This window comes from Chaetura pelagica, unplaced genomic scaffold (assembly GCF_000747805.2).
Source record: "Chaetura pelagica isolate M959 unplaced genomic scaffold, ChaPel_1.0 scaffold65, whole genome shotgun sequence".
Lineage (NCBI taxonomy): Eukaryota > Metazoa > Chordata > Aves > Apodiformes > Apodidae > Chaetura > Chaetura pelagica.
This window is the reverse complement of record NW_009953386.1, coordinates 762,677-787,201: the sequence shown is the minus strand read 5'-3', so window position 1 is coordinate 787,201 and position 24,525 is coordinate 762,677. Positions and strand designations below refer to the sequence as shown.

Sequence of the window (24,525 nt, the reverse complement as noted above, 5' to 3'; positions counted from 1 at the left end):
GAATGAAAATAGTCCGGACATCACCTCAGCTTGGACGATACAAAGTGATGAATTACAATGAAGAGAAAGAGAAACAAGAGTCCTGGAGAAGGTAACTGTTAAGGGGGTGGGGAGGGAGCAGGAAGGAGGTTTCTGTTTGCCTTGTGGCAGGTTGACAGTTACCATCATCTTTCTCAGAACAGGCAGAAAGTATACCCAAGGACACTGCAGCTTTTCCAGCTTTAAAGTGGCTGTTTCAAGAAGGCTCCCAGTTAGTTTCAACTGAGTAATACTACTCCTGTCTCTGCATTTGAAGGGTTACTTCTAGTTTCCTACTTTTTTCCTGTTGTTAAGGTCAGATGCTGGCTCAGAAACTAATACATATCAGACTTAAAAAATACTGCCTAAAAAATATTTGTTCCCTGAATAATTTGATGCTTCTCTTGTAAATAGGGTAAGTCCAATTTGAAGAGACATTGTTACAACTTCCCTGTAATACAATTTGCTCTTCAATCCATGTGGATTTACAACATACCATTAAAATAGTGGAAAGCAGCATTCTATTTGGAAGATATGAGGAAGGTGCTATGAGACCTTAGCAAAGATTCAGTTTTATGTAAGAGAGCAGGAGGAAGGTGCTGGGTCAAGCATGGTGGAGGCTTCTCATACTGCCAGTGCAGACAAACTTCCCTCTGTCATCTCAAAACTCAGGTTTCCATGACAACCCTCTCAGAAAACCTACCCCCCAGCAGCCTGTGTACCCCACTGCTGCAGGCCTGTGTTGCACTCCCAGGCCTCTCTAAACTGCTGCCAGTTTCCTGTTTATTGCAGACTGTAGTTGCCACCTCACTGCTCTACCTGTGTGATTAGGTTCCAGTGCAAATTGTCATCTATATATATAATACTCAGCATGAACTTACTCCAGTCTGTTTAGTCTTATAAAATGCCTTTTCTCTCTCCTTTTTATCATGTGAGAAGAATTTTCTTGAGGCTTTTCTGCTAGCAGATTTAACCTGTTAGGCCCCTGCTCCCTTTGGAAAGACAAGCATTTCTTCTGCAGCTTGAGTTGCAAGTATCACCTTTGTTCTTCTAACCACAGGTGTTCTTCCTTCTTCAGGCCTGCTTCCCGACATGACACCAGAAAAACATGGAAGGATGATGGGATGAATTCATTAGAGTTCAAGCTCCTTTCCAAGACAAAGCATCCTCTTTATACTAATATCACTGTGGACATTGGATATGTTCCCCCATTTTCTTAAGAGAATGAAAACAAAAGCAGTTTGGGCTCAGCATGGCAGGAGGCCTACAGGCATTCAGCCTCTACCTCCTGTACTGGTGTGGGATCTGCACCACCTGGGACTGATCCTGCTGTCTTGCACACATTTCACTTTTCTTCTGACTGTTTAACATTTAGAAGAAAAGGCTTCAGGAACAGGGTATGATAACTAATCAGGCTGTGACTACTGTAAACATTGTCCAAGCACTGTAAAAGTACTGATTCAGACCCACCTCATCCCTGCCTGTGGGAATCAAGGTCTCCTGGACAATAAGCTGACCCAAGTTTTTAGGAGCTGGATAGCTCTGTTCTGCTTCATCCTTAAGTGTTGATTGGGATGCAAGCTGTTCTGTCAGATGGGCTTCTGAAGTGCTTTATTTTGAGAAAGTGTTGAAGTCAGTTACAGTTCCATGAATATCTTTTGTGAATTTGAGTAAAATAAATGGAAATTTGTGTTTGGATTAAGATTTTCTGGACTATTTAATAAGAGTGTAATAAAGGAGAAAGCTGCTCTGAAACCAGAAGAAAACAGAGCTTAAGTCCTTGGGTTTTTTCCTGGCCATCAGTGTCTGAATGTTTTCATTGTAGCTGTAAGTAATTCAGGCTGGATGGGACCTGAGGCTGTCACCTAGTCTAACCTCCTGCTCAGAGTAGGGAAATTAATCCAGTATTTCAGCTGTTCCTCAAACATAATTTATCTTTCAAGGTTGATCTGTCTTCAACATAAAATACTTCTGAGAAATGAAATACTAGAGGCAAAACTAAAGTCAAATGTGTCAACAGTGGAGCTGTGACCCTGGCAGAAGTGCATTTGTACTTACCTGACTGTGAGATTGACAGAGTCTCCCCAAGACCTTGCCCTTTCTTTAAGCCTCCATTCTCTAGAACATCAGTAAGTAGGCACTGCCTGCCAGGTCCAGTTATTTTGCAAGCATGACACAGGGCACTTTGCTTGTTACTTTTAGTATCTACAAGTCCCTGTTCACTGAAGAGCAAGATGCATCTATCCTGCTAACACCTAAGAACTGACTTAAAGCATTGGCCTTCTCTACAGTTGGAAGGACACATCAGCCAGGTAGATAACCCTTTTTCAGTATTATTGTAACCAGAGGTTGCTTTTGGTCATGTAATTCTTAAGACACTGTGTCTAGAAGAAACACTCCCAACCCTGGCTTCACACCTACCACCAAGGGATGCATAGCCAACAAGCAGGCATAAGGACAGTTAGGTATAAGGCAGGAAGGAAGGTGCTCTGCTCAAGCTTTGAGCAGAAATCCTACAGCATACTGGAGTACAGCATAGTGCAGTTAACCACAGACTTGCACCAGAATCACAGAATTTTTTTTGAATTGGAAGGGACCTTAAAGATCATAGAGTTCCAGCTTAGTACTTGGGCCTTCTGGGCTGCAGCTGCAATTGGTGACTCATGTCCAGCTTTTGATCCACTAGTACCCCCAGGTCCTTTTCCACAGGGCTGCTCTCAAGTGTGACCTCTCCCAGCCTGTATTCTTATCTTGGGTTACCTTGGCCCAGGTGCAGCACTCTGCATTTGGCCTTGTTGAACCTCATGAGTTTCACCTGGGCCCACTTCTCTAGCTTGTCCAGGCCCCTCTGGATGGCATCCCATCCCTCTGGCATATCAACCACACCACCCAGCTTGGTGTCATCAGCAAACTTGCTGAGGGTGCTCTCAATGCCACTGTCAGTATAGTTAATGAAGATATTAAACAACACTGGGCCCAGCACTGACCCCTGAGGGACACCACTTGTGGTGGGCATCATCTGGAGCCACTGACCACTACCCTCTGGGCAAGACCATCTAGCCAGTTCCTTACCCACTGAACAGTCCACCCATCAAACCCATATCTCTCCAATTTAGCGAGCAGGATGTTGTGGGGGACCATGTCAAAAGCCTTGCAGAAGTCCAGTTTTCTAAAACAAGAGTAGCAAGTAATAAGGGCCTGGGTACATATACAAATATGTCCTCTGTGTGGCCCAAAGCATTAAAAAACATGGGACAGCAATTTTTTTGCCATCTAACACAGTTGCTACTGCATGTCTTTGCAGATCCCTCCAGAGTATCACAAAGCCTGCTGCGGAACTGAGACTTCCATTTTGCCACAGGGCACTTCAGCAGTCCCACCCACAGCAGGGTGAGCTGAGCTCTCAGGACAAGAGAAGCCTTTTAAATTCAATGGAGCGTATTTATTGAGAGATTTTTAACATCTTTTCATCCATTAACCATGATTGCCCTTCCCTCAGACATAAGCAGTTTTTCCTCAGGCTGGAAAAAATTAGCTGTTCTCAACAAGTTTTTAGTTCGTGAAAAATTCTTGTGCTTCTACTGGGAAACAACTGACCTGTTCCTTCTGAAGTCACAGCAGTGTTGGCAGTGCTAGGCTGCCTTTCCCCTGCAACAAGTAAGTGTAGGAATAGTTGCAATAATAAACTTTTTTTTTTTCAGGACTTAGTTCAAGTCCTTCCACTGGACCAGCCCAAACAAGGACACTTCTACAAGTGTCCCAGCAGAAAGTGCATAGAAGAATACAAGGACCAGTCCCTCACAAAAGGAAATTCTCAACCAACCAATTAGATGCTGTGAAGAAAAACTTTCTTCCCTGCTACTGAAGGACACTTTAAAGCAGAGTGCCAGGAGCCATCTGCTCTAACAGTAACCACAAACATGATCTGATGCCTCTTCCAATAACCTGTGTGGTGCTTGCCCTTATGAGACCTTGGGCTGCATTCTGAAATCCACCGTGATGTTGACGTATAAGGGGTTGTGTTCCACTGAAAGTAGTTTATATGAACAAGAGTTCAGCCCATCTCTTTTCCATGTTCTAGATACCTGACGTAGAAGCTTCATCCTGAGGACAAAGAGGAGAAAAATCTTACATTGACATGCAGAGGAGAAGAGTTTTAAGGTCTTACCCACTACTAGTAAACTTGAAAGCAAAGCCACAGCCATTCTGTATCTACTGGGAACATAAAAAACATGCTTTTCCTGTTCTGATCACAGACAGTCAGACATGGGAAAGAAAAGTCCTTTAGTTTGGGAGGAGGTGGGTTAAGCCATTTAATCTCTGAAATCATATGCTCAAATAAAATTAATGTAACTATAACTTTGGAATTTTCTAAGGAACATCACCTGGTCAATTCTAGGTAGATCTCATGTATAGAACAACAACTGCCAGCTGTGAACAGTGATGTCAAAGGGCCTCTGTGACCCCAGGTCTCTGGGTACCACCTATTAAGGCCTAGAGCAAAGAACTTGGTCCCCAGGTGCCTGGCTCCTAGCCACATTCCAAGACAATGCAAGGTAGAACGCTGTTCTTGACTCACCTCTCTGCATTCTCCTCATTACCATGGTCTCGTTTGTGGAAGATCATTGTGTACCTGGCTACAGCAGCAGATGGCCTCACCACCTTCATTTTCTGCATCTCAACCCTGGAAGAAGCAACAGTGCCATAAGCAAGATGTCACCTATAAACAAACTCTTAAGGGGACAAAACCCACAAAATATTTGGAGAACCATCTCTTATAGATGCCAGGGAAGCAAGCACAGAGCTGGAAGAAGCTCATCTGCCATCTCTTCCACAACCTGTTTTGCCAGAGAGCTCAGAGTTGAGTTTCTGGAGAACAGGTCCAATAGGGTGAGAGATGCCCCTTCCTTTTGAACAGAAAAAGGTAGCTACTGGAGTAGAGATCATGTAGAACTTGAAGCACATGTTATACAACAGAGTACATTTAAATTAGTATTGTCTGCTCTAGTTTGTACTGCCCTAGTTTGTATACCCTGTACTGAACCTAAGGAGGCCTTTAGCAGGATTGCACACTTTGCAACAAGTTCATCTCAACTCCTGCAATAAAGCCTCTAATACTGAGTAGTTCTCCATTTATAAAACAAAAGACACCAAAAAAAAGCTTCTTTTCTTTTTTGACAGATGGCTGCAAAACTGGGTTTTGTTGACATGGAGAAACCTTTCTGAGAATAGTGCCAGAAACACAAAGCCCCATGCATGAATTTATGTGTCTGGCATCAGGCATTTGGAACTTTTGGCCTTAAACATATCTGTGGAGCATAACAATTTTGCAGAAAGAGTTAACTTCCAGACAATGGAATTAAGTAATAGTCCAGGCTTTGCTAGTCATATCAGCAGCTGAAAGAGCAAATGGAAACCAAGAACTAAAGAAACTGATCCCCTACAGCTTCCCAGTAACTGACTGTAGCAGTCAGTTAGCAAATACAGCAGATTATATTAAGTATCTCTTTGCGATGCACACCTGAGGATGTGGCCTAAAGGAGACAATGACATTTAGCAGAGAAGCAAAACAGTAGGACCTAAGAGCAGGCCACCCCGACTTCTTGAAGATACCAAGGGGGATGCTGCCATCTGCTGTCCTCACAGAGAAAGGCTGCAATAATCTCTGCACAACTACCCACCCCGTCAGCGCGCTTCCCATTGCCTACCACCTGCGCGCTGTCACCAGCCCAGTCCAAGATCTTCCCAAGAGGAAAGGCACGAGCCAAGTCCAGTTGCAGTGTGCAATCTGGGCCATACGATTCGGCTTCCACGCCAAGACCACAACAGATGCAAAGTTATGAGGTGCCACACACAAGCAAGCAGCACTTGATTCAAACCACCCTCTTTAAATCCTGCTGATCCGTTGCACAGCTGGTTCTCTGCTGCCCACAGAAACATTTGCAAACCTCCACTATCATCTTTGTTCACTCATTAACTGTGACACTTCTTGGGAACCAGGGATATGGACTTTATGTTCCCAATGTTTGTTTAAATATAATGTTTTTAAATATAAGCATTTGAAAAGACAAATTCTTAAGAATGACAAAGCATACCCAAGTTACAAATTGACAGGTGCTGCCAGCAGACTTTGTGGGGGCTTTTGTTGTTGTTTGGGTGCGCCCTCTCCCCCCCTCTTCCTCCACTAGCAGCAATGACATTTATTCCTTAGGTAATGGGCAAAAGATCAAAGTTTTGACTTCTTTGTCCCAATAAACCCCTCAAACAAACTAGTTTCTTCTACTGTGACAAGCACATCTTCAAAGCTAGTTTTAACAAGAGCAAAGGGTATTTCTAAAATTCAAGTTACTATCTTAACTATAATCAACACCACCCACATACAAACTAAGCCCTGCTTGGAACAAATCATGATAGTCAATAAATGCAAAAAAAACCAATTCCACAAGAACACTCCCATGCTCTTGTAAAGTGTTGGAATTCAATACATTTGTTTCTGGCACATGACACTCCAGACTTCAATCTTACTATTTCAGTTATTACCAATTTCCAAGAGAGAATATAAATACCATATGGCTAAGAAAAAACAAAATAAACCAACCAAAAAAAACCCCAAAACCCCACCAAATTTAAAAAAAAAAAAAAAATCCCAACATAACCCACACCTGCCCAACAGTGCTGTCAAGAGGAATACCAGGTCTCAGGCATGCCCAAGCTTTTCAAAGGGGAAACTGTTCTCAGAACTGCATCTCACACTCTACATCCCTACTGCAACACTGTGTTGAAGGCTCCTGTAGTGTTCCACCTTTGGAGACTAGGTGGAACTTCTTTTTTTTGTTTCAAATGTGATAAGATTTTTTTATTACCTGATTCGAAGGTCGTCATCTTCTCCACCCCAACCCCAGTAGTTGTTAGAGAATCCATTCACCTTGGAAAACTGATCTTTTGTTAGAGCAGTTACACCGCCAAAATATCCCGCGTATCGTAACCTAGAAGTACACAAAGAAGAGAGAATTAAAAATTAGAAGTTAAGTTCTACCAACAAGGACAATATCACCCTGAAACTCTGAATTTAGAGCTGTCCTTCAAAGTCGGAGGCACATAAATCCGTAAGGTAGGTCTTGTTCTCTTCCTCTTCTCATAAAAGGAAGATGATTGGCTTCAGGCCAGAAAAAGTTAACTCTCCACCTGACTGTAGCTGCCTTCAATAGTTTCTCTCTCTTTACATAAGTCCTCTTACCAGCCAAAAAGGCATTTCACCTCAAGGACTGTGATGAGTAGAAAAGAAACTAAGCTACATGCAAATGCCACTGACTGTCTTAAAGCTGAATCTGACAAACTTGGAATGAAATCAGATCACAGCCAGGGGGCCTGTGCTACAGGACCTCACCTCCAGCTAGGAATATCACAGGACCAATTCCAAGGTAAGGTACAGTGCAAGTTACTTAGTAACCTAGTGTCATGAAGCTCAGAATAATCTCTAACTTCTACCTTCTCCTGGAAACCGTGTCTACTTTAAAAAGTCATTTACATATTATGCTTATTTATATTCTTACATAATTTTTATAATTATGGCAATTTGCAGACCAGACTAACAAAGGCACAATGGTTAATTTCTGGTTTACAATTAATCTAATTTAAAACCACTTAAAAAATCAGCACATGCAACCTTCCTCATAGACTGTTTTTCCTTGGAAAATTTTGCTCTTGTCATAGCATCACAAGAGAACTGCAGAGCTTAGGAAGGGTCTCTGAAGATCAGCTAGTCCAACCCCTCTGCTAAGAGCAGGGTCTGCTAAAGTGAGTTGCAGAGGAGTGTTTCCATTCAGGTTCTGAGCATCTTCAAGGATAAGACTACACAACCTGTCCGGGCAGCGTGTTCCAGTATTTGACTATCCTCAAAGTAAAAAAAGCTTTTGTCTATGTTAAAATAACATTTCCTGTATTTTGGTTTGTGTCCATTGCCTCTTGCCTTTCACTGCAAAGAGTCTGGCTTCACCTTCTTTACTCCCTTCTACCTGTATATGCATTGACAAGATCCTCCTCTGCCTTCTCTGCTCCAGGCTGGACAGTCACAGCACTTTCAGCCTCTCTTCACATATCACAGAATCTTAGGGGTTGGAAGGGACCTTGAAGATCATCTAGTCCAACCCCCCTGCCAGAGCAGGGTCACCTAGAGCACATTACACAGGAACATGTCCAGGCAGGTTTTGAATGTCTCCAGTGAAAGACTACACAACCTCTCTGGGCAGCCTGTCCCAGGGCTCTGTCACTCTCACAGGAAAGAAGTTTTTTTCTGATGTTTACACGGCACCTCCTATGTTCCAGTTTGCATCCATTGCCCCTTGTCCTATCACTGGACATCACTTAAAAAAGCCTGGCTCCATCCTCCAGACACTCACCCTTAACATATTTGTAAACATTGATGAGGTCCCTCCTCTGTCTCCTCCAAGGTAAAGAGACCCAGCTCTCTCAGCCTTTCCTCATCAGGGAGATGTTCCACTCCATCATCTTTGTGGCTCTGTTCTGGACTCTTCCAAGCAGTTCCCTGTCCTTCTTGAACTGAGGGGCCCAGAACTGGACACAATATTCCAGATGCGGCCTCACCAAGGCAGAATAGAGGGGGAGGAGAACCTCCCTTGAGCTACTAACCACACCCTTTCTAATACACCCCAAGGATGCCATTGGCCTTCTTGGCCACAAGGGCACATTGCTGGCTCATTGTCATCCTCCTGTCCACCAGGACCCCCAGGTCCCTTTCTCCTACACTGCTCTCCAGCAGCTCAGCCCCCAACCTGTACTGGTACATGGGGTTGTTCTTCCCCAGATGCAAGACTCTACACTTGCCCTTGTTGAATTTCATCAAGTTTCTCCCTGCCCAACTCTCCAGCCTGTCCAGGTCTCTCTGAATGGCAGCACAGCCTTCTGGTGTGTCAGCCACTCCTCCCAGTTTAGTGTCATCAGCAAACTTGCTGAGGGCACACTCTGTTCCCTCATCCAGGTCGTTGATGAATATATTGAACAGTACTGGTTCCAGTACCAACCCCTGAGGGACTCCACTAGTCACAGACCTCCAACTAGGTTCTGTCCCATTGACCACATCTCTCTGACTTCTTCCTTTCAACCAGTTCATGATCCACCTCACTACCTGATTATCAAGACCACACTTCCTCAGTTTATCTACAAGGATGCTGTGGGAGATGGTGTCAAATGCTTTACTGAAATCAAGATAAACCATATCTACCACCCTACCATCATCTATCCACCTGTTTACTTCCTCATAGAAAGCTACAAGGTTGGTCAAACATGACTTCCCCTTGGTAAAACCAGGTTGACTGCTCTTAATGACCCTCTCATCCTTGAGATGAGGCCTAGAGATAGCGCCAAGTTTTCCCATCACCTTTACAGGGAGGGAGGTGAGGCTGACTGGTCTACAGTTACCCGGGTCCTCCTTGCCCTTTTTGTAGACTGGAGTGACATTTGCTGTCCTCCAGTCCTTGGGCACCTCTCCTGTTGCCCACAACTTACCAAATATGATGGAGACTGGGCTAGCAATGACCTCTGCCAGCTCCCTCAGCACCTGTGGGTGCATTCCATCTGGACCCATCGATTTATGGATGTCCAGATCGCTTAACTGATCCCTAACCCAATCCTCATCTACCAAAGCAAACTCCTCCTTCATCCTGACTTCTTCTGGGGCTTTAGAGATCTGGGGCTCCTGGGGAGAGTCTGCAGGAGTAAAGACAGAGACAAAGAAGACATTGAGTACCTCTGCCTTCTTTATATCTTCTGTCACCAGGGCACCCACCTCATTCAGCAGCGGGCCTGTATTGCCTCTGGTGTTAGTTCTATCTGCAATGTATTTAAAGAAGCCCTTTCCATTGTCTTTGACCTCACTTGCAAAGTTTAGTTCCAAGGAGGCCTTAGCTTTCCTAATTGCCTCCCTACATCCTCGGACAACAGTCCTATATTCCTCCCAAGTGGCCAGCCCCTCCCTCCATGATCCATAGAGTCTCTTCTTCCACTTGAGTTTGCTCAGCAGTCCCTTGTTTAACCATGCGGGTCTCCTGGCTCCCTTACTTGATTTCCTACCCATTGGGATGCTCTGATCCTGAGCTTGCAAGAAGTGGTCCTTCAATGTTGACCAACTATCTTGAGCCCCTTTACCATCTAGTACCCTGTCCCATGGCACTTCTCTTAACAATTGATTGAGGAAGCCAAAGTTGGCCCTGCGGAAGTCCACGGTTCTGGTCCCACTAGGTATTCTGTTCCTCCCACACAGGGTCCTGCACTCCACCATCTTGTGACCATTGCAGCCAAGGCTGCCAGTGACCATCACTGCTTCAAACAGACCCTCCTTGTTGGTGAGTACAAGATCCAGCAGCGTTCCTCTCCTAGTTGGTTTGTCCACCATTTGTATCAAGAAGTTATCATCGATACATTGGAGGAACCTCCTAGACTGTGAACGGCTGGCTGTATAGGCCTTCCAGCAGGTATCTGGGTAGTTAAAATCCCCCATGGGGACCAAGGCCTGTAATTGTCAGGCTGCTTTCAGCTGCCTGTAGAAAACCTTGTCAAATTCCTCATCCTGATCAGGAGGTCTGTAATAGACCCCCACAACTGTATCACCCATGCCAGCCTGCCCCTTAATTCGTACCCACAGACTTTCCACTTGCTCCTCATGGGCCCCTGGACTGAGCTCAATACATTCTAGTTGCTCTCTCACATAAAGAGCAACTCCACCACCTCGCTTCACTGACCTGTCTTTCCTAGAAAGGACACAGCCATCCATGACCACATTCCAGTCATGTGAGCTGTCCCATCATGTCTCTGTAATTGCCACCAGAACATAACCCTTAGAGCACACATAGACCTCTAACTCCTCCTGTTTATTCCCCATACTGTGTGCATTGGTGTAGAGGCATTTCAGGGAGCAAGCTGAGCACGCTGGTGGCACGCTGGGAGGCGTGAGGCCTTCATTAATACTAGAACAATGCCCTACTAGTTCAAACCCAGCTACAACCCCCTCCCACTTCAAATCTAGCTTAAAGCTCTGTGAATGAGCCCTGTTAACTCCTGCCCTAGGACCCTTTGTCCCCTGTGGGACAGGGTCTTCCTATCCAATGCCAGTAGGCCCAGTGTCCTGGAAATCAAACATCCAGGAATTTTATCCCCCACCCTCTTCAAGTCTAGTTTAAAGCTCTCAATAAGCCCCCTAACTCCTGGCAAACAATCCTTTTCCCCCTTGTTGACAGCTCTATGCCATTGTTTGCTAGCAGACCTGGTGCCCTGTAAACATCTCCATGATTGAAAAACCCACAGTTCATCTGACAGCACCAGCCTCTAAGCCATACATTAATCAGTTGTGTCTTCCTAGTCCTTTCAGCTTTTCCTGCCACTGAAGCAACTGAGGAAAAGACCACCTGTGCTCCTGATCCCGCAAGCATTCAGCCTACTTCTCTGAAATCCCTTTTCATCACCCTGGGACTTGCCTTGGTGCCCACCATCAGTGCCCACCTGCATGAGCACTAGTGGGTAGTAATCAGAGTTGCACCACGCCTGGGAGTTTCTCAGTAACATCGCTAACCTGGGCCCCAGGGAGGCAGCGGACCTCCCTGAGGGTTGGGTCTGGGCGGCATATGGGGGCCTCAGCTCCCCTCAAAAGAGAATCTTCTACAACAATTACCTTCCTTTTGTTCTTAGCAGAGGCAGTCCTAATGCATGGGGCAGCTCCCCAGAAGCTCTCACTCCATGCCCAGGGATAGGGGCTGGGACTGACTCCCTCCCACTGTCTCCGTTTCTCCCTCTCTCACCTTCTCTTCCTCTGTTTTGCTGAGGTTTTCCTTGCAGTTTAGCTGCTGCAGAAGGGGGCCAACCAGCACAATCCCTTGCTTTGGTGTCCCTTGCTTCAGTGGCTTCACCGAAATGGTGTATCAGATGCTGCAACCCCTTAGTCATCTTTGTGGCTCTTCTCTGGACTTGCTCCAGCATGTTCACATTTTTATGGTGCTGGGGAACCCAGAACTGGACACAGCACTCCAGCTATCTCCTCAGTGATACTGAGTAGAAAGGAAAAACCATCTCCTTCAACCTGCTGACAACAACCCTCCTAATGCAGCCCAAGATGATACTGGTTTTTATCACAAGGGCACACTGCTGGTCTAGATTCCTTTTCTGTAAAGCTACTTTCCAGACAGTTGGCCTCCAGCACTTACTAGTGCATGGTGTTACTAATCTCCAGGTGCAGGACTTTGCATTTCCTTTTGTTGAACTTCTTTAGATTCCTGTTGGCCACACTATCCAGTTTGCCAAAGTTTCTGCTACCTCAATCATCCCTCCAAGATTTCTATCTTTTGAAAACTTGCAGAGGGTGCAATCTACCTTATTGTCCAGGTTACTAATGAAGGTATTAACCAGTACCATCCCCAGTGCCAACCTCTGGATTAAATCACCAGTGACTGACCTCCAGCTGAACTGTTCTACTGATCAGAACCCCAGTTTTCAGTCAGTCAATCTCACTGTCCATTTACTAGTCCATACTTCATCACATTGTCAAGGGGAACGTTATGGGAGACAGTGTTGAAAGCTTTCTTTAATCAAGACAAACTGGAAACTACTATGGTATATGAGAATTTGCACAGCCCACCTCTTCCTCATATGTTTAACAAAGGAAGCCCAGAAGTAAAGCAGAGCTTTACCTTGAAGTACTTTGAGATTGGCTTTTGAAAAGCCCATTTCTAATTAATATTTAGAATGACATAAGGGGTAAATCTTGAAAGAAACAAGTTCAATGAAAACAGTCTAGTCATTAAACTCACCAGGCTTAGCAGCCTTTTTGTCTCAGGTGTACTGAACCTGACTTTTCACTTTAAATTATTTATATTGCACTGGCACTCAGGGGATTCATTTACAAATCAGAATGATTCCATGTTAGACACTGTCCAGCCATGGAAGCAAAAGAAAACTGTATCCCTTGACAAATTTTCACACTTGAGTTCCCAATATCAAATATTACCCCTTCAGCAGCAACAGGTAAGTGGCAAGTTTTATTAGCACTATACCAAGGTCACACCATCAAACCACAGGACTAGGTGACTGCAAATGCATTTCTAGCTTTGACAGAAAGTCTCTGCACATGCTGCTTTCCTCTCGGAACACCATTTACTTCACCCTAGAAATCAGAACAATGGCAGTGATCATTCGTACAGATGACCACAGAGCTGATTGCAGAGATGTCCATACAGTTATCTTTTATCATAACGCACTCATGAAGTGAAGTGTTACCACTAGAAACCTGATGTCAGGAGGAAGGGTAGATACCAGCAGACAACTCCATCAGAAGAGGAACAGTAGCAGTACTCTGGCATTTCCCAGTTGGTACTCTTTCCACGTTCCTGGTTTCCTACCTGTATCCAGTGTTGTTCCTGCCAACTACAAGATGCTTTGGTTGTCTGTCACACATGTAAATGTTAAAGTCATTTTCTGGCACCAGATCCACATCATGGAAAATGAAACAGTCCCAGTTTGCTTCTTTTAGGGCCTCTAGGTATCCCACATTCAGCAGTTTAGCCCGATTAAATTTGGTGCTGCCAGCCTGTGGAAGAGAATGGAAAAAAACCTCTGAAGAAGGCAACAAACCTTTTGAACCAGAACAGCTCCTGGGCTTTTGTTCTAATCACGTAGTTCACAACAGCATTTGTGCGTCACAGCCTTAACAGCAGCACTTAAACAAAGAGTTACCCCACAACATCAGGTACAGTACCAGAGCAGCCAACTGTGCAAAGTGTTCCTTCAACCCCTACTTGTCATGAACAAACACAGCTACAGTTTATCTGGGCATGAGAAGTATGCAGGATGAAATTTCGCTACTATTGCTGCTCCTGTATGTAGCCTGAGGTCCCATCAGGCTACCAGGAAGTGCTATCAGTAAACAGCTCAGAAACTGGCACTTCAGACAGCTGCGCCAGCAATGCTTACAGAAGTTGTTTGGGGAACGGAGGAAAAAAGGGGAACGGAGGAAAAAAGGGGAACGGAGGAAAAAAGGGGAACGGAGGAAAAAAGGGGAACGGAGGAAAAAAGGGGAACGGAGGAAAAAAGGGGAACGGAGGAAAAAAGGGGAACGGAGGAAAAAAGGGGAACGGAGGAAAAAAGGGGAACGGAGGAAAAAAGGGGAACGGAGGAAAAAAGGGGAACGGAGGAAAAAAGGGGAACGGAGGAAAAAAGGGGAACGGAGGAAAAAAGGGGAACGGAGGAAAAAAGGGGAACGGAGGAAAAAAGGGGAACGGAGGAAAAAAGGGGAACGGAGGAAAAAAGGGGAACGGAGGAAAAAAGGGGAACGGAGGAAAAAAGGGGAACGGAGGAAAAAAGGGGAACGGAGGAAAAAAGGGGAACGGAGGAAAAAAGGGGAACGGAGGAAAAAAGGGGAACGGAGGAAAAAAGGGGAACGGAGGAAAAAAGGGGAACGGAGGAAAAAAGGGGAACGGAGGAAAAAAGGGGAACGGAGGAAAAAAGGGGAACGGAGGAAAAAAGGGGAACGGAGGAAAAAAGGGGAACGGAGGAAAAAAGGGGAACGGAGGAAAAAAGGGGAACGGAGGAAAAAAGGGGAACGGAGGAAAAAAGGGGAACGGAGGAAAAAAGGGGAACGGAGGAAAAAAGGGGAACGGAGGAAAAAAGGGGAACGGAGGAAAAAAGGGGAACGGAGGAAAAAAGGGGAACGGAGGAAAAAAGGGGAACGGAGGAAAAAAGGGGAACGGAGGAAAAAAGGGGAACGGAGGAAAAAAGGGGAACGGAGGAAAAAAGGGGAACGGAGGAAAAAAGGGGAACGGAGGAAAAAAGGGGAACGGAGGAAAAAAGGGGAACGGAGGAAAAAAGGGGAACGGAGGAAAAAAGGGGAACGGAGGAAAAAAGGGGAACGGAGGAAAAAAGGGGAACGGAGGAAAAAAGGGGAACGGAGGAAAAAAGGGGAACGGAGGAAAAAAGGGGAACGGAGGAAAAAAGGGGAACGGAGGAAAAAAGGGGAACGGAGGAAAAAAGGGGAACGGAGGAAAAAAGGGGAAAGGAGGAAAAAAGGGGAACGGAGGAAAAAAGGGGAACGGAGGAAAAAAGGGGAACGGAGGAAAAAAGGGGAACGGAGGAAAAAAGGGGAACGGAGGAAAAAAGGGGAACGGAGGAAAAAAGGGGAACGGAGGAAAAGAAAAACACAGCAAACACAGATCCCAAATATTACTTCTCTACTAATTGATTTATAGATGTCAGAACACCTGCCACAGACATTTTCTGCTTGTCCAGGCAGTTTAGAGGACAGCAATGCTTAAGGGGCTCACTGTATTTCCTGGAAATAAAAAGCAGGATTTTTTTTAACTCCTAATCTATCACCTAATTATTATGCTGCACAGGGACTCGCCCTAGCACAGGGCTTCACTTGAATTTTGTCTTCATTGTTTCCTTTTATTACACATTAGCACATCTTTGCTTTTCAAAAAAAATACCTTTTCACCATTTGAGGAATACACACATATATATACAAACACCTAGCAGTTTTGCAAGCTTACCATGACACTGTTCCACTCTGAAGCAACAGGTATGCTTATCTTGCTATTTATTTTTTACTGGGCTGTACACGCATGCCAGCTTATAGAATGTTTTCTGCTCATGAGAACAAAATGGTAAGTCACCACAAGTTCCCACCTGGGAGTCAGAGGACCAAGCCCTCCCTGCACTGCCAGAAACTGACATGACAGTCATTCAAGAATAAAGTAATCATATTCAAGAGAAAGGGGTCGTTTGCTAGAAGGTGCCTGGACAGAAAGAGGCTCCACGGAAGATAAAAAAGAAGCTGGCCTCTGCAGACTGAGAGAAGTTAGCTGTAGGGATTAGGGAAAAGCAGTTGTAAAGAAAGCCTGGTTTTTGTCATTCTAAAAAATAATGCTTTGCTCTGAAGCAGCAATTTGCTCACATCACCAATAGTCTTCTGCTCCTGCACCAAGGTTTATAGGATTTATGGCTCCAGGCCTGTAGTTATGGAAATACAGCCTAGTGCTCACTCTGAAAAATTAAGAGAAGGCTAATCAATTGCTTCCCTTGTCAGTTAGGGAAGGAACTTTCCAAGAAAAAATTACATACAATTCACCCATAAGCCTTGATGTCAAATTCCTGATTTCTTGGTTTTGTTTTTTTGGTTGGTTTCTTTTGTTTCTTTGGTTTTTTACAAGTGACCTGTATATGAAAATAGCCATCAGATCAGTTTCTCCTGGTGATGACAACACAGGTTATTGAGTGAACAACTCAGATGATCAGTAAAGAGCATATAGAGATCTTCACTCAGTATTGGGTATCAAAACAAGCCTAATTCAACAGCACCATCTACTACCTGCTGCTGTTCTGCCCTCCCCGTCAATCAATTCAGCCACCACAGCCCACTTCCTGCACAAAGGTAACAAAACAACAGCTCAAACTGCCTTCCAGTAAGGGCAGTTTTCAGTGTTAGACTATAAGATGAACAAATAGGAAAGTTTACTGTCAACTTGTTTTGATGAGAGAATTGTCCTTCTTCCTTTTCTTTGGAAGAATACCACCAATCACAACATGAACTTATGTTGGGGAAGAAATTACTCACCTTCGAGGATTATAAACTCACATTTTTTTTCAGTACTGCACTCATGTATGCACACTTGGGCAGATACACTATTTTCAAAATGTTGCAAGTAGTCCATAAAGAAGAGATCTGGAGTATACCCTTAAATTGCTCACAGGAAAAAAAAAATGCCCTTTCTCTTCCTCCCAAGTAAGCTCTGTGTTTTTTCAAGAGTTAAATCCTTCTTTCCCCAAAAGATACTTAAAACAACTAATGGCATCACAAATGGAGAATGAAAATGGATTAGCCATAAGAGTGTTATGTTACAACCACTTTGCAGTCTTTGGGTATGCCTGTCTACAGGGAAAGGCTAAGCAAAAGCAAGTCTTCCAAGTAAAAATTCTCATAGGACAAATCTAGGACAATCTGTGCTGCTCACATCAGACCAAACCTTCATACTGCTGTGTTACTTTTTCCTAATATAACAACAGCCATTCTCCAGCTCATGTATTTCAATTAAGAAGGAACTTATGCCCATTCTCCCAATGACTTACTGCTAACTAACCACTGCCTGCTAGTTAGAGTGAGCTGTTATATGAATGATTACTGTACACACTAATGGAGGAAAAAGCCTCTTTTTTTCCCCACTCTGCAGGCCACATGGCAACTCCAAACAACAAAAGAAGAGTCTATTCCAACTGAAAGCGTATATCCTGACATGACTTTTGTTGCTATTCTGCCATGCCAGTGTTAGCTTTCCTCTAGAATGCACTGCCTCATACTGGTTAATTAACTGTAGCCTCTTTAAACAGAAGATACGAGAAACTGTTAATTTATCACATTTTTCTCCTGTCTGAAAAAAACCCAAAACTAAAAGATCAAGACAACATATTATTAAAAAAAATAATAAATCTATGCTGCTTTCAGCTCACATGACCAGAATGTAAACACCTTAGATGAAAGACAATGTGGCACAAGTCTGTATATCCAAAATTTAAACACTGACTCAGCAGAGCTAGAAAGAATACAAATAAGAAATTAATAAATGTTTCAGGAACTAAATGCTCTACCAAGACTACTTCTTCCTACAGTCTTTGCTGGGCACGTAAAGCACCTACAAGCAGTAGCTGGTGTATTTAGCTTGAGATAGCAAAAGTACAACCACATGATAGACACAGCTTTCTAAGCACCACAGCCGCTAAGCAGATGGGAGAAAAGAGTTAGGTACGAACCAAGGTCATCAATCCAAGCAACTCCAAATTTAAAGATCTAAAACATGTCAGCCTAGTTACCTCTGTGTACACTGCAAGAGAAGTGAGTCACATTAGTAACGTGAAAGATGCTAAAACCTTGAACACTAACTCAGAAATAGTAAGTTACTTAGACTGAGAAACGGACACCAGTGGAAGACAGTTTGCTAATACTTCCTAGCTTTGCTAACAGCAGCTGAGATCCTGTAGTGCTACCAGCAATGGCTGTGTGCATCACTGCAACCCTCAACAAGTAGAATTGTTCAAAGCAGGCTTGGAGCAGCATGCCCCTCCTTAGACTGCAGAACACTGACATCATCCCCACCCAAACATGCCTCTGCACAGCTGCCTCACCTGGTGAATAACATAAATGCCGTAGTCCAGCTGCTGCCTCTGTAAGAAGGGGTGGAGGTGCTCCAGGAGGTACAGCAGGTGCTTCTCTCGGTTGCGGTGTGGGATGAGGATGGCCACACGCTGCAATGCTGAGCACTCTGTAGGGTGATACCGGCCCTTGGTTACCTGAGGGTTCTCCTTCTGCACTTCTTCCAGTGTGAGAGATGCCTTGAAGGTGAGTTTGCTGGCGCCTCCTGTAGGAGAAGCACAAGAAGCTTTCTCAAGTCGTTTCTGGTTGCAGCTAGTCCAGTTACCTAATGAGGCACTCTGTAACCAGCATGAGAAACACAGCTTCAAGCCCAAGCTGGATCCCCTGCCTTTCCAAGAGAAAAGTAGTGCTACAAGGACATTACACAGGCAGTGGAAGGAGAGAGCATCAAGCATTTAGCTGCTTAAACTGATTATAGAGTAGTGATGATTAAAAATATACTAAAAAATACCCCAACAATTAAGAGAAGCACTACCCTACTGCAAGAGTACCAGCCACAAAGAGCTGCCAGGGCAAAGAAGGGGAGAGGGAAGTGAAAAGAGACATAGAAATGTTGCAGTGAGAAGCCATCTCTGCTTAAAGCATGAACAAAAGCATTACAGGCTTAAGGCTATAAATTTGTAAGATAAAATGTACCAAGGCTTCCTGTAGCCAGATGACATTTTCCTCACTTCTCTTGTACTAAGCCCTTCCAAAACCAGCAAACCCATGAAACAGAACAGCACAGGCAACTGTGGTGGCTACAGGTGCAGTGGTTTACTTAAGCAAATACATTCTGGGGGCAGGGGTGTGCAGCTAGCAGCTTTTCAGACTAGACTGGAGAGGAGGGAAGAGTTCAGCTTCCAAGCAAATCCCTGATCAGGTTCAGAAAAAGGAAGAGGAAGAAGACAATTACATGATAATGAAAAGACCAAAAGACAAAAAAAAAGTGGACTAAAAAATAGCCAAACCAAGGAAACAATAATCTGTTTAAATCTTCACCATAAGTAGTGGTAACCTCAACACAGTTGTGAAGTCCTTCAATTGTCAAGGAAGAGAAACAAAAGCACATCTAACCATGAAAAGGCAAAAAATTGAGGTAAGGTGAAAAGGCTTGTGCTTGAGATAAAGATAGTCAAGAAAAAAAGCAAAAGCTGTGTGTGCAAGCAACATAAAAGAAGTCCTTTATTACTTCCCATTGGCAGGCAGATATTTGGGTACATCCTGGGTAGCAGGGCTTCAGCACTTATAGCAGTTGTTGGGAAGACAAAATACTAACCATGAACCACCCCTTCCTCCTTTCCCCAAGCTTCTTCTTGCTGAGCATGATAAATGGTATGGTTATATGGTATGGAATATCCCTTAGGTCAGTTTGGGTTAGCTGTCCCAGCTGTTACCTCCCAACCTCTTGACCACTCCCAGCCTACCAGATTTTAGGGTGCCAGGGAAGAGACAGACAAAGCATCAGTGTGCAACCACTGTTCAGTAGTAAAGAAGACACTGGTGCTTCACCTAAGCTGTTTCAACCACAGCTGTGACACACAGCACCATACAGGCTGCTATCCCAGCCAGACCCAGCACAGCAATGCTGTGCCCCAAGCTGCTTGCTCACCCATAAGTGCCTATTGCTGCTGGCTGCACTGTATTTGTTTCACAGGAAAAGACTCTAAACGTAAAATAGCCACTTTTAAATGGAAGCAACAAGAAAAAACCAAACAAACAAAACCGCAAACAAATCAGGGGTACCAACTTGTTAGAAGAGGACACCACTATTACTTACGCAGATACGGCGACAGAGCTGGGCAAGGACCCTGAAATTTCACCGTAGGAACTTCAGCAATGGATTCAAACTTCTCTTCCTTTTGGCTGTACATCAGGCTAGTTACCGTTCTGAAATCCTGCACCATGTCCTTAACTTTAGAAATTTCCTGTCTTGAGTCCACAAAGTAACTGAATGTGGCCCATAGCACCATCAAACACAAAGTGACAAGCACCAACACTTTGAACTTATAGAAGAGGTGTAAGACGTACAAGCTCAAGGCCATGGCTCTCCCTGGTCTGCAAACTGCTTCCTCTGCTCTGGTACAGAATCAGGCCACTGTGTACCCAGTGAGGATAAAGCAAAAAGTCCTGAGAAGAATGTCACAGTAAGGAAGAAAAGCTGGAGGTAGGAAGGGCTACCACACTTCCTGTGGTTTCACAATTCATGGAACCATGGTGCTGTTTGCTCTTCAGATGTCTGAGAATACAACTCAACCTGGACAAAGAGAAAAAAGAAGGAGTTAGTTTCTACCACCCTCCACTGCTGTATCTTCAGAAATTTCATGAAAAGAAGGCATGACAGAACACAAAAGAAACAGCAAGTATGAACTGCTCACCAGAAACTAAGACACTGAGTTTTGGTCCCAGCTCAGCCACAAACCAGCTGCATTATTTTAGGCAAATCACTTTCCTGCTTTGTTTCCCACTCTTTTTTTTTTTTTTTCAGATGAGAAAAAATGCAGCCACTGCCCCATGTTACACCCGTGTAAAGTGCTTGGCAATACACAGGCTTTACCACTTTTACTCCAACCCAAATTAACAGCTTCAAGGCAACAGATTATGTTGGCTGTGAATAAAGTCAGCTCCCCCCACCAAAATGAAAGCCACCTGAATCTCTACAGAATTAAACTATCTTCTTCTGAAAGAGAGTATCATTGATGCTATGTTGCTCTGCACAACCCTGCAATACTTGACTAGCATCAGAGGTCATTCCTCTGTATCTGCTGCCTGTCAGTACCACCTTGTAGAGGTGCCCAGCATTTCCACCTCATGTACTGCTGCAAATCTTCCTGCTTTTCAAGGAAATAGGTTTGGTTTTCCAGTGTTAGGTCTGTGAAGATCTGATCCTTTGCTCTGCTTTCTTCCCTCTTTCAAGAGCTGCATTTCATCCAGCCTTTCACTGCCATCATACTATAAAGTCAATATGCTAATACTTTTGTCTGTTATTACCATCTCATAACAGAAAAAGAATAAACTTAACAAAAGAGAGCTTTGATGTGGAAAACACACCAGTTAATTGCCACCTATCAGAAGAACCAGGACTAAGGCTAAGCAAAGCAAAGGCAGCAGCAATTCTTAAGTCCTTGCAGACAAAGCAGGCTGGACCAAATAAACACAAAAAATGGAAGGTCATTTTATATAACAGCTTTGAAAATATATGAGACCCCAAAGAGATATTGCAGGCAGAAGGAATACAGTAACTCTACATTCCCACTAGTTTAACCCCGATGCTTTCTGCAAAAGTTTGCTTATTCACAGGGATGTATATGGGAGCCAGACTCCAGACTGCCAAGATGAACTCCTCAATGTGCTGCCTGAGCTTCTTGGGGTTGGCTGAGAATGACCAGCTCCTGGCAGGCACCAGGCAGAGTGGCCAACCTGCTCTCTCCATCCAAACACACCACACACAGTACAGCTCTGGACAGACAGTCTTGAATAACCTAACCCCCAATGTGAAGAAGGGCTTCCACATCCCCAGCAACCACAGAATGAGGAGAAAAGGCTCTGGAGGGGCTATACTGGAGAACATCACTTCTAAGGAAAGGAGGCAAAAAAAAACAGAAGAAGAAACAGCAATAATGACACATTATTTTTAAATTTTAAATGTTAAAACCAGACATAGAAATGAATTCTACTATTTTCCATACTAAGACCAAGTGCATGCAATTATTATTTTCAGGGTCCTGCAACACCAGAATCTCCATAAGCCCCATATACCAGTTTGTTTCAACCACTTTAAGTACTCTTGCAGTAGCTGTCAGTAACCAACACTATTTTTTCAGACAGTCTTTATTATGCTTTTCCTCATAACAGCTGTAGGCTATAGCTGAAGTACTGAAAAAGTACACAAAACACACTCTGGGAACGCAGGCAGATGTGGTCAAGGAGACCAAGATTTGAAAAAGCAACAAGAACGAGGGAAGAGGAAAACCTCTATTAAGGAAAGGAAAAAAAGCATAGGGGCAGGGGGATTCACTTTCCAGTAAAACATGACACTTCTGTTTGACCAGAAAAAAAACAGATAAAAGCAATCACTGGCTTACAGTTAAGAAAAATTTGTCAAAAAATTTGAACGGTCTTGAGAAAAAAATGGATTAAACCCATTTAAAAATCTCCTCATGTTTCTAGGGTCTCAATTAATTCAGTCTCTGCAACAGGTGGGAAGAAAAGACCCCTAACTAAGCAGGAAAATAAAAGGAAAAGAAAATTACATGGGAAAACTACATAAATGGAAGAATTATGAGATTTTTACATTTTTTTAAATCAATATTGTTTGTTTCAGTAATGAATTTTACTTCCTAAATCTTGCAGAGTCTCGCTGGCAGACATGCCATAATAATATAAATCAGCAGCCATGATGACCTGAGAGGTGACAGCTGAAATATCATATTGATACACTTGGACATTAAATAATTCAGTTTTGACAAATGGGACTTTATAATTTGCTCATTTGTACTTTATCTGCAACTTTCTATGGATTAATCTAAACTGCTGCTCTTCATAATCTCTCAGTTCCTGGCCAGCATTGAGCAGGTGAAGCACTTCCCCCCAAAGGAGATTAATGTCTGTGCAATAAACCAAGGGTATCACTGCACAAAGTGTGTGCACGAGGAGGGAATTTCCTTCTCCACCATCCAATCCAAACATGTTTGAGACCAACTTGGTCTGAAAAGGTCAACAAAGATAATGAACTTAACATACAGAGAATTACCATCAACAGGTGCTTGCCAAAAATCAATTATTTGAATCATACAAAGGCTAAGGTTTGAAGGGACCTTAAAGATCATTAGGATCCAACCTCACGCTAGACCAGGCTGCACAAAGCCTCATCCAATCTGGCCTTAAACATCTTTAAATTCATAGCCTCCTGCCTAATCAGAAATGGACTGCATTCTTATAAAAAGTTAAGACAGTTGCTAACCTTTGATGCACAGCCTAGTGAAAACGGGCTCCTCCTAGTAACAAATTCCTTCTATCTACAAATAAAAAATAAATCTGTGGAGAAGGACCTTGGAGTCCTGGTAGACAACAAGTGCAGCAATGAGCCTTTGTGGCCAAGAAGGCCAATAGTATCCTGAGGTGCATTAAGAAGAGTGTGTCCAGCAGGTTGAGGGAGGTTCTCCTCCCCCTCTACTCTGCCCTGGTGAGACCCCACCTGGAGTATTGTGTCCAGTTCTGGGCTTCCCAGTTCAAGAGGGTCACAGATTTACTTGAGAGAGTCCAACAGAGGCTATGAGGACAATTAAGGGACTGGAACACCTGTCTAATGAGGAAAGGCTGAGAGACCTGGGGCTGTTTAGTCTAGAGAACCGAAGATTGAGAAGGGATCTTATTAATATATATAAATACCTGAAGGGTGGATGTCAGGAAGGAAGGGCCAACCTCTTTTCAGTTGTGCCCTGTGATAGGACAAGGGGCAACGGATGCAAGCTAGAGCATAGGATGTTCCTGCTCAACATGAGGAAGACCTTCCATACTGTAAAGGGTTACAGAGCACTGGACCATCAAAAAAAACAACCCACAAACACACGCAAACAAACCCCGCCCCCCCCCCCAACCAAACCAAACCAAACCAAAACCATCAAACAAACAAAAAAAAACACCAGGAAGTAATGGGCAGTATTACAAGAACAAGCTTCTGAAAGACTTTTTCAATGTCAGGAAGAACACACAGGTGTAGAATTGCTAAGGTACAGAGATATTAAATTATTAACATAAATTATTAAGTTACTGTACCAACCTTATTTATATATTTCTCCCCTCCTTTTCAGTTTGGTGAAATATAACACATACCGATTTCCTTTGTCAGTTTTGTGACACTCCTTTATAAACATGTTATTAGAAGTTCACAGTGCTTGCCTCTAACAAATACTTAAGACTGTTCTACTGCCAGTGTGAATTACTTCACCTGGTAACTGAAACACATCTCCACTGAGTTCCATGGCAGCCACAGAACCTTGCTCTTGCTCAAAGTACACTTGAGCACTTCAACAGAACAGCACAAATACGTACACACAAGCACAAAAATTAGTCACTTTCAATTCATTAAAAAACACAGGCAGAAGGGCATAATTCGTTTCATAGACTTGCAGTTCAGTAATTTGATGTTTTCTATGAAGAATATGAAATGTCTTTCAAAATGTGCAAGCATTGAGATGTTTCGAGTATTTTAAATGGAAAAACACACATAAATCAATTTAACCAATTTACCTTATATTATTACTTCATAGGTTAAAAGGTATCACTTTTTTCCCCTGAGACAGGAGAATAGCATATGCACAGGA

The 24,525-nt window shown here is 43.7% G+C and overlaps 2 protein-coding genes across 2 annotated transcripts in view; one reads left to right on the top strand and one right to left on the bottom strand.

Moving 5' to 3' along the window:
* Positions 1–1,238, top strand: part of LOC104389260 (beta-1,4-galactosyltransferase 3-like) — an 11,165-nt gene extending 9,927 nt beyond the window's left edge. Inside the window, exons 6-7 of the mRNA XM_009998221.1 lie at positions 1–91; positions 1,097–1,238. Of these exons, the coding sequence (XP_009996523.1) occupies positions 1–91; positions 1,097–1,238 (233 nt within the window). The remainder of the gene's footprint in view (positions 92–1,096) is intronic.
* Positions 1,239–3,839: 2,601 nt separating this feature from the next.
* On the bottom strand, positions 3,840–20,244 carry B4GALT4 (UDP-Gal:betaGlcNAc beta 1,4- galactosyltransferase, polypeptide 4). The gene is made up of 6 exons (XM_009998220.1): positions 19,980–20,244; positions 18,193–18,425; positions 13,422–13,609; positions 6,882–7,004; positions 4,598–4,702; positions 3,840–4,122 (listed from the first exon to the last, which is right to left on the bottom strand). The coding sequence occupies exons 1-6, from the start codon at positions 20,242–20,244 to the stop codon at positions 3,981–3,983; spliced, it is 1,056 nt and encodes a 351-aa protein (XP_009996522.1). The 3' UTR covers positions 3,840–3,980.
* Positions 20,245–24,525: the final 4,281 nt, after the last annotated feature.